Genomic DNA, 14,850 nt, shown 5'->3' with positions numbered 1-14,850 from the left:
TCGAAAACACGTACACGGGCACACTGGGGGCACACAGCCTCGTTCACTTTTCTTGGCCTTCTCTGGTCCCCGTTGTTGTGTACCCTGATTGGACCATGTGGTTGCCATGCGGTTGCCAGGCCGCGCCCCTGCTGTGTGGTAATTGGTGTCTGTGGTGCTGCTGCGTGGCGATGGTACTTTGACTGACAGGTTTGGCCACCTGCCCTGCCCTGCCTGCCAACATGGCGTGGAAGAGGGTGAAGAGGAGGGGAGGAGGTGGCACAGGCTGGCAGGGGGTGAGCGCTCGATGTGTCACGGAGGAGGGGGTGGTGGATATATCAGATAATCAGAAGGACTGTGTTGAAATATGTGTTTGCTGAACACAAGGCAGATTCAACAGGGACCACGGTGATGGCATCCGTCTTCGGTTTTTCACCGAACTGGCAAAAAATGAGTGGAAAATCATTTTGGTTCTAGTTTTAAACATTGTCTTTGATAGTAATTTCATCCTGTTTTATCAAAGTGAGGCTAATGAACGCTTTCTGGGCTGTTTTCCAGAATCTTGTAGCGGAAAGAAATAGTTTGACCACCCAAGCAGATGTGTAAAAAATCTGTCTCTTTGGCGTTTTTTAAAATCTGCTGCCTTTGATTATCTGGCCGAGGGTCAAAACCATTACAGTCGCTGGTTTCTTTAGGTTCTGTGGTAATGACCACAATTTTTGAAATAAAGCTTAATATATCTTATAGTATTTGGTATAATGTTTTCTTGAGTTACGCTTTGAGTCCATGATGTTTTTGGCAGTATGACATGTCTTTACATCACGAGCATGAAAGAAATATTTTATTTTTTAAAAGATCTTTTTGTATGCCACTGTTTTTCTTATTAATTACACTAAAAATAAGAGGTATCTATGCACTTCTGTGCTTTATCTTGCAAGTATATCAGTATGCCTCCTGGGCGGTGGTAAAGTGACAGAGTAGCACAGTTTGCCTTTGCCTGTTGAACTGACAGAAGGAATATGTGTAAAATTACAGGCACAAGTGTGGGTCAATTTTAAAGATCCATATATGGACCAGGTGCGGCTCCCAGTTGATGACACCCATCTTTAACCTTGGATTAAATTTCAGCTACAAACTTCTAAACCTTTTTGACTCGCTGGTTTGCCACCATAGCATAGATGAAATTCACCCACAGACATATAAAGCAAAGCCTCCTATGTGATTTTTTACAGAGGCAGACAGACTTGATTCTCTTGAGGTAAAAACAAAGACACCCTAGTTATTAAATAATGTAAATAAAGTCTAGAAATTAAACATCCTCATATGTTGCTCATAAAGATGGCAGTACTCTCAAAGCTTGAATTGTTTTCTACATAAGGAGTGAACAGGTGTCAGATTTAAATGTGCATATACAGTCTTATTGCTCTCATAAAATTGATATTCACAAGTTGCTTTATATTGCCCAGTTAATACCAGTGAAAAGAACACAAACTGAAATATCCCAAAATATCTCTTATCTTGTAAACTATTATAAGCCTGAAATGAAACTTTGTTTGCCTGAGATTTGCTTTCTTGCCTTAAGAATCTAATCATGGAAAAAAGGTTTTCTTAACCCTCAAGAATGTTTTTCTTTCATTCCAGACAGATTGCAGTAAATCCCTTTTGTAAATGATGCAAATATTTGCCACAGATAGAGCATGAGCATTCACGTTTTTTCGGGCTCTAGGTTTGTTTATATCCACATATATACATTGTTTTTTTTTTTTTAATTTACAAAAAAGTATTTTACATATTGGCTGAGGTGATTCAAATCATTGAGGATAGTGCAGTTGTGAACAGTACTGTAAAAAATAACACACAGCACAAATAATATCATTTTTACATCATGATGTCACAGCTGGTTTTGACTGGTAATGGCAAGAAAAGCACAACTTCATCAAACTTCAGTTTAACGAAATGACCTTGTCAGGAGTTGGCAGTACCCAAACTGGGAGCCTTATGGAGCGCCACACCAATCAGTCCCAGATTCTTGTGTGGTCCTATGTGTAAATTCATTTCCTACTCTTGTTAGGCCAACATGTAAACCACCAGGAACCTGAAAATACCTGAACTGAATCCAGTCACCATTCACATAATTATTACACTTGTGCTTTTGAGCCAAAACGTCTCATGTGGCGTGCCCTCTTCTTCTGCGCTGCGAGACGGCAGAATTGGTGCCACCAGCTGTTTATCTAAAAATGTTAGTGGGTGGAAACATTTGCGCTACATTTGGATGGAAACCACCTCTCTCTAACAGAGAGATAAGTAGAGATTGGAAAAAAGGAATTTGAAGTAAGTAGTGTGGTTGTACAGCTGTTTATCTACTCCCTATGTGCCAAACATCTGCACACTAGGGTTTATGACAGTATGATTAAAATTTTCCAAAAGGCTACTGTCAGTCCAACAACTGTGAATTGTTTATTTATTCGTGGAGAGGTTTGAATACATACAGTCGCTAGCTTTGCTAGCAACATGCAGCTAGCTTGGGTTTCAGGACAGCATGTTGGTTCAAAAATATGTCACAGTATGGAGCGAAGACATCGACTCTGATACTTTTCTTTCTGCGATGCTGGGTTTCCACAGCACTGTATCCGCTAGTCATAGTAATAAAAATCTCCACTAATCTTCTGTTGTGTTTGTGTTTTACGGGCTTGGTCAGACTTTTCTCTCAAATTAAAGAGAGGAGTTAAAAATGTGGTGCTCTGTACATGTCTGTTGGACAGAAGGGAAGGCTGTAGGGCAAGGGTGATGTCACAAAGGAAACACTTTCTTGTACACACTCACACACACACGCACACACTTAGAGCATGCACACTCCCACCCACCCTCACCATTGTCATGTATAGTGTTGCTAATCCAGCCCTGTCGCTTTGGTATCAAACATAACCTCCATTTTGGGGGGGGGAACCTCTTACACATTCCCTTTGTGGGTGTGTGTGTGTGTGTGTGTGTCTGTGTGTGAGACGGTGCCTGTGTGTGCGTGTGTATTAATGGGTCTGGTCAGCAGCTTGTATAATGGGCGGGCTGGCTTGGGATGCCTGTTTAAGTGTCGGGACAGAGAAAAAGACTGGGGTAAGGCAGATCCATTGAAGCCTTTGATGTTGCTGGGACAGAGGGGAGAACAGCTTGTATATGACACACACTCATGAATGCGCACACACACACACACATTTTAGGAAACTGGTAACTGGTTAGAATTGCAGTTGATTGTGTCGTTGATTTTCTCAGTGCCGTCCTTGGTTTATCAGACTTAAACCATCCTGTCTGGGCCTCATCCCGTGTGTGTGTGCGCGTCACCCCAGGAGAGCTGGGTGTTCATGGTTCATTAGCCACATGTACACTTCCGTTCTGTTCTCACTGGTAGAAGAGACAGATTTAAAGCATTCACACACATACATCCCCCCCACCCCTTTTGTTTTGTTCTGCCGACTCTGATGAACAGGCACGCAGCCTCCTCCCCTCTCCTCCTCATCTTCTAGTAATCAGGGTACCTATGAGACAGACAGATAGCATCTGTTGCCTTCTCTCCCCTGATCAATCTCTCCCTCTGTTTCTCCCCCTCTTCCATGTCATTGTGTTGCATTTCCCGTGACGATGGAGTGATGAGATAATGTGCGAGATGTCCTGCAGAATCTAAGTCTTTGGAACCCTCAGTAAACGCTGTCAGTGAGCAGCTTCAGAGAGTCATAGCAGATGACTTGAGCACCACTTGGCGCTCTTAACATTAAACAACCCTTTCTCTCTTCAGGATATTTGGGTTTAGACCACTAAGATGGCTGTAAGGAATGCTTTTCCATTAGATCTGCTCAAATTGAACAGTTGCAGTCAACATGGCGGAGGCCTCTCTTGAGTGCGTTCAGCTGCTCGATGATGTCGCTGCCATCTGCTTTTTGAGCTCCAGACTCCTTCAGATCTGCTGGGCCACGATGGAACGAGGGTTTGGTATTGAACAGGGCCTCAAGGTTGATTAGCATATTTTCACCCTGTGTACAGCCCCCCCCTCTTCTTTCCTCTCCTCTCCAGCACCCCTCCACCCATGTGTTTGATTCCTCGGCCGTGACAAAGAGCTTCACCCTTTATTTGGTGTGTTGTGTTGGTGAGGTGGGGGCATCGAGTTGGGGGCGTCGGGCTGGGGTGTGTGGATGGGGGGTTAGATTAAGGGAAAGCTTCCTGCTCTTTATTTGGGGAGTCCCCCCGGGAGACGCTTTGGGAATGACTTTCGTTGAGTCACTAACGCCTGCTCACACACATGCACACACACACCACACACATGCACACACCTTTCACCCCTGCCTTTTTTCCCCCCATTGACTGCTGGATACCGGTGACACACATGCGCTCTTCATACAGAGGCCCCCCAGTATGCTCACACTTAGATCAGTACACCCCACCACCACCATCACACCCACCCTAAACTACTACAGTTTAATATAAGTTACTGCAAAGTGATGTGCATAGACAGAGACAATGTGATACAGCTTACACACATAATAAATGTAAATACTCAAAACCTGAAGTGAACATACAAAAGCAAACCAGAAGATTAAACAGTCATCTGTCGCTGTACTTTCCCCACCCCCAGCAGAGCTGAAATAGTTTTGTGGATTCATTGATTAACTGATAGAAACGCTATTCTGTGAAATGGATAAATTAGAATAAAAATGGTATCTTCTAGCTTTTTCAGGATGAGCCTTTATTTAGTTTTTTACTTGATGTCTTAAAAACTGTTTTCTTCAGACAATTTAATATTAGGCATTACTTTGGGCTTTTTCATTGTATTTATAGAAACAGCTAACCAATGAATCAAGTTACTATATGGGGAAAATGTTTTTGTCCCCTTCTTGATTTAATTGTTTCCGACCATTAATCAAATTTTATTATTGGACAAAGATAACCTGAGTAAAATAAAATGTGGTTTTTGAATGATTATTTTATTTATTATGGGAAAGGAGCTATCTAAACCTACCTGGCCTTATCATAAAAGTAATTGCCCACTTTCCAAATCACAAATTAAATGTGATTAACCACACTTTTTGGAAAACTAGCCACGCTCAGGCCTGATCACTGCTAGATCTGTTGAATCAAAAAGTCATTTAAATAGAATCTGTCTGACAAAGTGAAATAGGCTAAAAGATGTTAAAAAGCAACACATTATGGCATGATCTAAACTTAAAAACATCTGAAAAACAAAGCCATTGGCATCTATCATTCTGGAAAGGGTTACAGAGCCATTTCTGAGGTTTTGGGAGAACCACAGAGCCATTATCCACAAATGGGGAGAACATGGAACAGCGGCAAACTTTCCCAGGGGTGTCCGGTGTTCCAAAATTACTCCAATAACAGCGACTCATCAAAAAGGTCACAAAAGAACCCAGAACAATATTTAAAGAACTACACGTTTCAGTTACCTCAGTTAAAGTCAAAGTTCACAATTCAATAATCACAAAGAGACTAAGAAAAGATGGCATACACTGGTGATTTCTGAGGACAAAACCAATGCTAACCAAAAAGAACACAAAGACTTGTCTCACATTTGTCTTACAGTCTTGGGGGTCATCAACATTTTGATGACCCCAACATTTTGAAGACTTTTGGGAAAATATTCTGTGGACTGACAAGACAAAAATAGAGCTTTTCAGAAGGGCTGAGTCCCATTATGGCACAAAACTAACAGCAATTCATAAAAAGAACATCATACCAGCAGCCATGGTGATGGTAGTGTGATGGGCTCGGGCTGCTTTCTTGATTCAGGATCTGGATGACTTGCCATAAAGTATGAAATCATGAATTCTGCTCTCTATCAGAAAATTCCTGAAGGAGAATGTCCGGACATCAGTTTGTGTCCTGAAACTCACATAACCACATTTGGGTTATGTGTCAAGACAATGGCCTGTAATACACCAAGTCCACCAGCAAGACTGCTTTGGAGTGGCCTAATCTAAGTCTGGATTTAAATCTAGTTGAGATGCTATGACATTACCCTAAACAGGTAATTAGTGCCTGAAAAACCTCCAATTCTGCAAAAAAAAGAGAGGACCAACTGCTCTATAGTGATTTGAAAGACTCACTGCCAGTTATCCCACATGCTTGATCAATGACCACTGATCAGTGGTATCATTGCATATTAATGGTCATGGTCATGAAACTGACCTCACAGCCCATTGTTCATTCAGTGGTGCTAGTTTCAGTCATTTTGCAAATGTACTGTTTACAAGGTTGGGGAAGAAGCAGCCAGAAGAGAGAAGGGATGCCACACTAAGGGTGAAAAACTCACCCAAGCAGAGAAAAACATACGGTTTTGGATGGAGCTGGTCCTCCGACACAAACAGAGTAATACGGTGTACACGGTGTGCCGGGGGATTGCCATGATTTATACATCAGGGAAACGAAACAACCTGCAGCTAAGCGGATGGCACAACATAGAAGAGCTAACTTGTAAGGCCAGGATTCCGCAATCTGTTCACACCTACAAGCCAGTGGACACTCTTTCAATGATGAGCATGTACACATCCTGGACAGGGAGGAACGCTGCGGGGAGACAAGGTGGCCGTTTACTTTAAAAGGAAAGATCATCTCCTAATTGAGAAGGAGGCCTACATCTTTCACCATCTTTCAGTGCTGTGATTGCAGCCATTACCCAACTCTGTGAATCATACTCATGGCCATTGATCAGTGTTCATTGATCAGTATTTGGTGATCTGTAGTCATGACAATTTACATATTAATGATCAAGAAACTGACCTGACAGCCCATTCTTTGTCAGTGGTGTTAGTTTCAGTCATTATGCAAATGTACCATTTATAAGGCTGGAGAAACCTGCAGTCAGCTGAGACTGAAGAAGTCACTTGGATGCCTAACAAAACGTTTCACCCTCTGAAAAGGCTACGTCCAGATGAACAGAATCAACTTTTTGGGAATCATCTATGATGGTGGATGATAACTGCGTAATTTAAGGAGAAAAAAAAAGCCCTAAAAAGGGAAACCGATACATTATCTTTCAATTTTAGCAGGCGTGTCAGTTCAGTTAATTAACTTTCTGATTTGCTTCTGCCTGCTCCTTTCTCCATTTTCACTTGAGTTATTTCTTTTTCATCCTAAATTAACTTATTTCCATTCACTTTGCTATACACCTTATATACATTTGACCACTGCATCATGAATATATAGCAAGAAGATGCAATACAACATCTGTCTGTTGGGGTAATTTTTCCTTTTAGAGATGATAGGTATAAGGTAATACCAACATCTTTACAGGTCATTCTCCAAATTTATCAGCTATGGGAGGACCATCAGGTGATTTTGAGTCAAAATTTCAAGCTTACCTATGTGATGACATTAGGTTGCTTGCATTGGTTTTTTGTTTGCTTGCTTTTGTTTTTTTTGGAGGTGAAGGTCGTGGCAGAAAGAAGCCCCATCCAAACAGCAGCCATTTTAATTTGTTTGACAGGGAAGAGAGGTGATAACCTCCCTCCGTAGCCGCTCACCCGGGGAGGAAAGGTGGGGGGGAAAGAGAGGTAGAAAACAACGAGAGAGAGAGAGCAAAAGCAAAGGAAGGGGAGGGCTGAGCAGAATAGCGATAAGGGGCTGGATAGAGTCAGTAAAAGAAAGAACAAACGAGAGTGGTGAAAAAGGAGTGTGGAATATTTGATTATGGCTCAAGGCTGTATATTTGTCTAAAAGCTAAAGACTGTCAACCAGCAAATCGCAGGGGTCGACGGATGGGTGTGACTTTCTGCGTGTGTGTGAAAACATGCCAGCTTGTGTGGGTCATTGCTTATCAGAACATAATTTATGCCGAATACACATGTCTGTGTGTTTCTGCGCGTATGTTTGTGTGTATGTTACGATTTCTGGATGTCAGTTACAGTTCTGTGGGCCTGAGGAGAATACAGCGGCCTCCCTCAGGGTGCTGTTAGTGCCACTCTCATACAGATGTGCTGGGCTGCGACTGTGTCAGTTTCTGTGTGTGTGTTTGTGTGTGCGTGTGTGCATGCATACCATTCTCTTACAGGAAACTAAAGTTATTCCTCAGGGTTTCCTACTGGGGTGGGATCTAGACACTTGAATCTATCAGTTCTTATCAAATATTTGTTCCAATTGTTGTTTAATGTTACTGTGAGAAAAGATTTCAAAAACGATATTTTCCTCTTGTTTTTCCTCACTCATTTGTCATATACAGCCGCACGTTTGAATGCAGCTCTGATGATCATCCATTGTAATTGCTTTTAGGCACTCTTAAAAACCATGGCTCACGACTTGTGTGTGTGTGAACATGTTATGCTTGGTAACTACAATCCCTTTGTTATTCTAAAATTTGCAAATTGTAATTGTTCACTTACTTTCATGTATTAAAGTGCTCATTACCCAGTAACTGATGAATTCATGTCAGGTTTTTTGTGTTGGTTTGTATTACATTCAGGAATAACTAATAAACCTTATAACAGAAAAATAAGAGCCTAGCATAGTCTTCTCCTGTAAATTTGTTTTAAAACGTATTTTCTTCTACTCTTCCAGATGCTGATGCAGCAGGTGAAACTTGGTTGGTTTCAGACAAAGACAAGGAGGTGGGTGGCAATGAGCAGCTTTTTAGTGCTTTCTGTTTGTTGCCGCTTTGTTTTTGGTTTCTATCAATCAAAATCAACTATAAATAAACATAAAAGCTAGTATTTGCATTACTCGTATAGTTTTAACTGTGTTATTTTAAACTGAAATGATTATTAAGAGTTCTGGTAAAAAAAATCCTAATGCAAGTTCAACATGTAAAACCAGCTCCATATGTATTATTAAATAACAACAGGCCCCACCTGGTCATGAAACTGCCTGCTCAGTCTGTTGTCCAATTATGTTTGAGCATCTGGGGCACTACGTATGAAAGTGAAAACAGTTAAAGCAATACTTCTGTAAAATCCCTTCAGTCCCATCTTGATTGTTTAGTGTGAAATTCCCTGTGGTAGTGTACAGAGAAAAAAATTACACAAAATGTGTGTTTCGACCAACTACGACTCAGTCATAGCAAAAGTATTGAAATGGCCTCAAATATTTAAGCATTGAAGCTGATAGAATATCCTAGTTAGCCTAATGTTGGTGACCTATTGCTTAATTTTAATAAAATGCAGCCACACAAACAGCTGACTCCAAATATATATTTATTAAGTGTAAACATCGGTAAGTTAGACCCAGTAGCATGAGTTGTTTTCCTCATAGCTGCCAAAAATATTGAGTTCATCCAGTAAAACTATTGATGCAGCTGCTTTGTCCTTGTGTAATTAACACCAACAACTGACAGAAAAGTGAATGATGAGGGTATATCGACCAAACACCAAGCACTAAACCCTGTGGCTATATATCCTGTATAGCTACATTTTGGGAGTTTCATGATCCTTACACTAACACCGTGATGTCATTAATGCACTAAACTTGTGTTTTTCAGGCTCAGATCTATAACAAAAGAAAAGGTGTCAGGATAGCAGTGCAGCGGGTGTCAAACAGATACTATACTGACAAGAACGTCAACTGCCGAAACTGCAACAATTTAGGACATCTCTCCAAGAACTGTCCTGACCCTAAAGTGAGTCCTGATCACCACATAGTGGCTCATATGGCACTTTTATAAGTACATAAAGTTCTAACTATATTTTGTGTGTGTATGTGCAGAAGTTTCCGCCATGCTTTCTTTGTGGGATTCCAGGCCACCCAGCCCGTGACTGTCTCAAAAGGCACTGCAAAAACTGTGGCCTGCCAGGGCATCTTTATGATTCCTGCAGTGAGAATTCATACTGGAACAGACATTGTCATCGCTGCAACATGAAGGGACACTACTCTGACGTGAGTATTACACCCACTTTTATTTTACTTGAGAGTCAGACTTGCACTAGATGATCCAGAATTGTGGATATGTAAACATTATACGCATTTCAGAGTGTTGAACATTATATTCCCAAATCATGGGAACTATGAGAATCCTTCATTTCTCTGTGAAGGTTTCCCATGACGATGGTGAATGTTGTTTCTGTTGGGCAATAACTCCTGGCGTTGTTAGTTGTAAAGCTGATATGTAGTTGAGGTGTTGGCTCTGTGCAGGTCAGTCAGGCTCTTCTAAACTAAAATAATGTATTGCCCAGCTGAGAGTGGAAAGGCTTTTCCCAAAAAGTATCACTTTGCTGTGACTTGAACATTTTCTTCCAGTGAAAGTAAGAGACCACAGAGCTCAAACACACATACACTTATAGTTTTATCCAGAGAGCCAGTTTGACACAAAGAAGCTCAAACTGCATAACAGGACCAAACTGAACACATGCATGTACACATGCTTAAAGCTGAGGGAGGCAACATGTTTTGGGGTAAAATGCATATATGAAGAATTACTGTACACACAACTTCACTTTGCTCTATGATAAAACATGGGAACTGCCACAGATTGATACTGCGGCTTGGGCTTTTAATAAAAATTACTGCTGAACATAGAAATCAAAACCGCCTTCATCACAATAAATGTGGTTTGTTTTTCACTTTTTCTTTCCACTATCATCCTTTTTTTCCACCTCTCACTCCCTCCCTCTTTCGCTTTCAGTAATAATGAGTGACCAGGGGTCAGCAAACGCTGCTGTTCACATTAATTGATACACTTCAGTAATTACAGCTTAGTTATGTCTCTGCCATGCTGCATATTCCAGCTATGGGCGCGCGTGTGTGTGTGTGTGTGTGTGTGTGTGTGTGTGTGCGCGCGCGCGCGCGCGTGTGTGTGTTGGCACTGAAGGGTGAATCTAATGACCATCAATGACAATTATCCCGCCGCAGTGTTCATTACCTTGCCCATTTACACTAATGCCACAGAATGGAAAACCCTGCAAGAAGTCAGTCTGTGTCTCTCCACCTCACACCCCACTCTTTCTCTCCCTCTCTCTCTCTCTTGCTGTCTCTCTCTCCTTCTCGCGCCCTGTCTCTCCGTCAGTCAGTCATGTACTGTGCTCTGTGTAATGGATGAGTAACCAGGTGAACACCAGAGGGAGAGTGTAGGCCAGGACACACATAACCCAATTTTTTCTTTTTCTCTTGCTCTCTCTCTCTGTCTCTCTTTCTCTCAATCTCTAAACCCATTCCTTTCAGCTCTTCATCCAGATCTTCAAATTGATCTCATTCTACTCTTTTGCATATTGTTTTCCAACAACAAACAAAGGTGCAAAGTTGTGTGGTATTGTAATTACCTTTTTCTTGGAACGTATCACTTTTTTTCTCCTCTTTTCCTTACACTCACAAATTATACTGTATGTATTAGTGTCTATGTTTGAGAGAGAAAGAGAGTCAGGTCTCAGTCCCCTGGGCCTTTCTGTGTCTCTCATTAAAGACAGACGGTTGATGGAGCGCGAGTGTGTCGCTCGCCTCGCCTGTCGCCCTCGACAACAACACACTACCCTGGCGGTCTGGAGGGAGAGAGCAAACGGGGGGGGGGGGGGGGGGGGGGGGGGTTGAAGAAAAGAAAAGAGCTAGATGAGAGGTGGAGGAAGATGCAGCTGTTGAAATTCATATTTGTTCTTGTATGTATTCAAATCAGAACAGATCACATTAAGCCAGAAAAAGTACCTACTGTTCTCACAGGCTGCTGTTTCAAGGTCGGGATTTGAAGCCACACTTGAGGTCAAATTAGTGACTTTTTAGTGGGATTGTAATTCAAATATTTTACAAAATTTGTCGAGGAACTTTGGTGTGACTGAACAGTGCTGTTTGCACAGAACAGGCTTGAATTTGTCTCCCTCATTCTGTCTCACACACTCTCTTGACTCAGTAGGTATGTAAGTAGATAAATCTTGTTGCCTGCGGCATTTTCAATTTCCCAGTGGGAAGTGGTGGCGGTTTGGAAAGGATGTTGGAACGCTTAAGGAACAGCGTGGAGAAGCCCCGGAGATAATGCTTTAGCCACACTGGGACAAAACGACTGACTGCTTTACTTACCGACTGACTGCAGAGAGACACATGGATAGAAAATAGTTACTGAGAAATCAAGGTGATCAGAATCTAGAGAGAGATGCAAGAAGAGACTTATGGTCTTAGACGGGCAAGCAAATGACTCCGTGGCCTGCCAGGAGTTTCCATTCAGCCTCTGAATCGTCTTTCTTGTCTTTTCTCTCACCAGTTAGACTTTCATACCTCTCCCTTGTGTTTTAAAAATCTGATGTTGATGTTTTCAAAATGTTTTGTCCTGATTTTGTGTGTACTGTCAGAGTCCAAGTAAACTGGTATAAATGCAGTTTGGTCCACAGGTTTTTGGACAGTTTATCTGTATTTTTGCCTCTCTACACCAACACAGTGGATTTTAAAAATCAATATGTGACTGAAGTGTGAACTGCATTTATTCATAGTCCCAAATATTCAGTGGATCAAAATAATTGGACAATTGAGTGATAAACAAATTTAGGAGATAAAGAATATGGAGTTGATTCCAAATGTTGAGTTTTAGTAGCTGTTAACTGGATACCTGAGGTCCAAGGTGTTGTCAGTACAAGTGAAGGAGGCAGTCATTACGCACATACTTTAGGAGTGGTCAGGTCTACAACCTGGTTCAGTCTTGAAAAGAAGTAATAGATTAGACACAAGAGACACCTTTATGAATGGAAATAACAGAGGGTTTTCAATAAGGTGCAAACCATTGATTCCACTCAAGAACAGGGAGGTCAAAAAACATCTAAAAGAGCCTGCACAGTGCTTTAAAAAACCCTCTGTGAACAGATGAAACCAAGATTAACTTGCACTAGAATGATGGAAATAGAGAAATATTGAGAAGAAGAGAAGCAGTTCATGGTCTGAAGCATACCACACCATCTGCCAAACATAGTGGAGGAAGCGTAATGGATGACGGGGGCATGTATGGTTGCCAGTGGAACTGGGTTACTGGTGTTTATAGATTAAGCAACTGCAGATAGAAGTAGCAGCATGAACTCTGAGGTGTACAGGGCTGTGCTGTCTGCTCAGCTTCTGCGTAATGCTGCAAGACAGGTTGGACAGCAAATGGATAATGACCCGAAGGATAATGCAGACATTAACTAACAATAATATTCTTCAATGGCCAAGTCAGTCACCTGATCTTAGTTCAGCTGAGCATGCTTTTTACTTACTTGATTCATTGAATTGAATTTCAGTTCAGGTTTATTTATATAGCACCAAAGCACAATAACAGTTGTCCCAGTACACGTTTACTGTCAGGTGAAAACTCTGTTGGAGTTAGGGAGATAACTAGGCAACGGAGGGAAAGAAAAACTCCTTTTTAACAGGAAAAAAATGACCAGTTGCGCAGTGAGGGAAAGCGAGCTGAAAAAAGAGAGCGTAGGGAGGCAGGACTGAAGACAGACCTGCAGATTTTAAAAGCACAGACTGCAAAAATAAGGTCTCCATCTATGTATTAACTACTATAAAACTATTCTCTTATTTTTTATTATGCCAGTTTGTCCAATTACTTTTGAGCTTTTCAAAATGGGTATATATATATATATATATATATTAGGGGTGCAACGATACAACAAAATTCACGGTTCGGTTCGGTTCGATACTTTGGTGTCACGGTTCGATATTTTTTCGATACAAAAAAAATGTTCATGCCTTTTTATTAATTTGTCATTTATTAAATTTTCACGGCACATTCTGCACCACATCTCTGTGCGTTCATCATTTGTTTGAAGCCAGCTCACCTCCTGCAACCACTTTTCCGAGAATACGCGCTTCTTTTGTGGTTCGGACTCCTTCTGACATTTCTTTGGAGGTGGAGGAACATCACAGTAATTGCTTAAAGGAGCTTCTTCGACATCTTTAAGAGTTCTAAACAAATGTCTGTCCTCTTCCTTAAAATCTTATGTACGCAAACACGCGTTGCAACTTCTTATCTTGTGCGGGTTTTTATTTTGACAGCGAATGCACACCTGCGGACCACTTATGTGCAGCCCTGGTTATTTAGCTCGTCATATTGCAGCCACAGAAATTCTTTTGTCCATGAAACCATAAAGCTGCACTTTCTTTTTGCCTTATAGTCTGATTTGTCATAACCTTTCCGTTTTGTCACTTCTTCACCCTGACCTGTCTTATTTGGCTCAGCAGAACTAAAATATATATCCTGCTGCTTTTACACACGCACTAACATAACGCTCAGCGATTCTCTGCGCGATCAACCTCTCACATGTTTAAGCTGCAGGAGATTTCACTTGTCATGTTTGCATAGTAAGCTAACGATTGATAAGACGATGTCAGAGGAATTGGTGCGCAAATTATCATCACTCACCAATCAGTACTGTCGCTTTCTATACACAGTTCACGCGATTGCAAAGTGAAAGCAAAAAACAAGCGCAAATTCAAACGCGATTTCAGTATGTCACATATTGACAGTGGCCGATGCCAATGACATAATTACCCAGCTACATTTCCGAAAGAATGCAAAAGCATTGACATATATTTTTCCTTCCTACGATAGGCCGACGGGCAGGGCAGAGATAGATTTTGGTAGCCCGACTGGAAAAAAGCCCCAGGACGTCGGGCTAGCGATTTTGCGAGCCCTGTATCTGATTGAGGAATCACTCATCTTTGGAAAAGAGAGTTTATTATGGAGAAATGTCTCTTTCCAAAATAAAAGCTATACTATACGCTTCTTCTGGGCTATATTCTCAGCAGCATATTAAACATATCAGGTCCCCATAAGGAGAATCATGTGCTAACGGCTGTCTAAATGACTCGGGTAAAGTTTGTAGCATGCGTGCTTGTTTTTGTCTGCTTCCACTTGTCTTTGCACTAGGATGATGTCGGAGTAAATGTGCAGTCATATTGGTTGTGTTCCCACTAGTGCTGTCAGCGTTA

The 14,850-nt window shown here is 41.5% G+C and overlaps 1 protein-coding gene across 1 annotated transcript in view; it reads left to right on the top strand.

The window, feature by feature from the left end:
* Positions 1–14,850, top strand: part of zcchc7 (zinc finger, CCHC domain containing 7) — a 54,682-nt gene that overhangs the window by 21,453 nt on the left and 18,379 nt on the right. The window contains exons 4-6 of the mRNA XM_006787269.3: positions 8,533–8,582; positions 9,449–9,586; positions 9,673–9,843. Coding sequence (XP_006787332.2) covers positions 8,533–8,582; positions 9,449–9,586; positions 9,673–9,843 — 359 coding nt within the window. The remainder of the gene's footprint in view (positions 1–8,532; positions 8,583–9,448; positions 9,587–9,672; positions 9,844–14,850) is intronic.

Source organism: Neolamprologus brichardi, chromosome 6 (assembly GCF_056152115.1).
Source record: "Neolamprologus brichardi isolate AB-2024 chromosome 6, ASM5615211v1, whole genome shotgun sequence".
NCBI lineage: Eukaryota > Metazoa > Chordata > Actinopteri > Cichliformes > Cichlidae > Neolamprologus > Neolamprologus brichardi.
The sequence above is the reverse complement of the archived record's forward strand: the minus strand, read 5'-3'. Positions and strand labels throughout refer to the sequence as shown.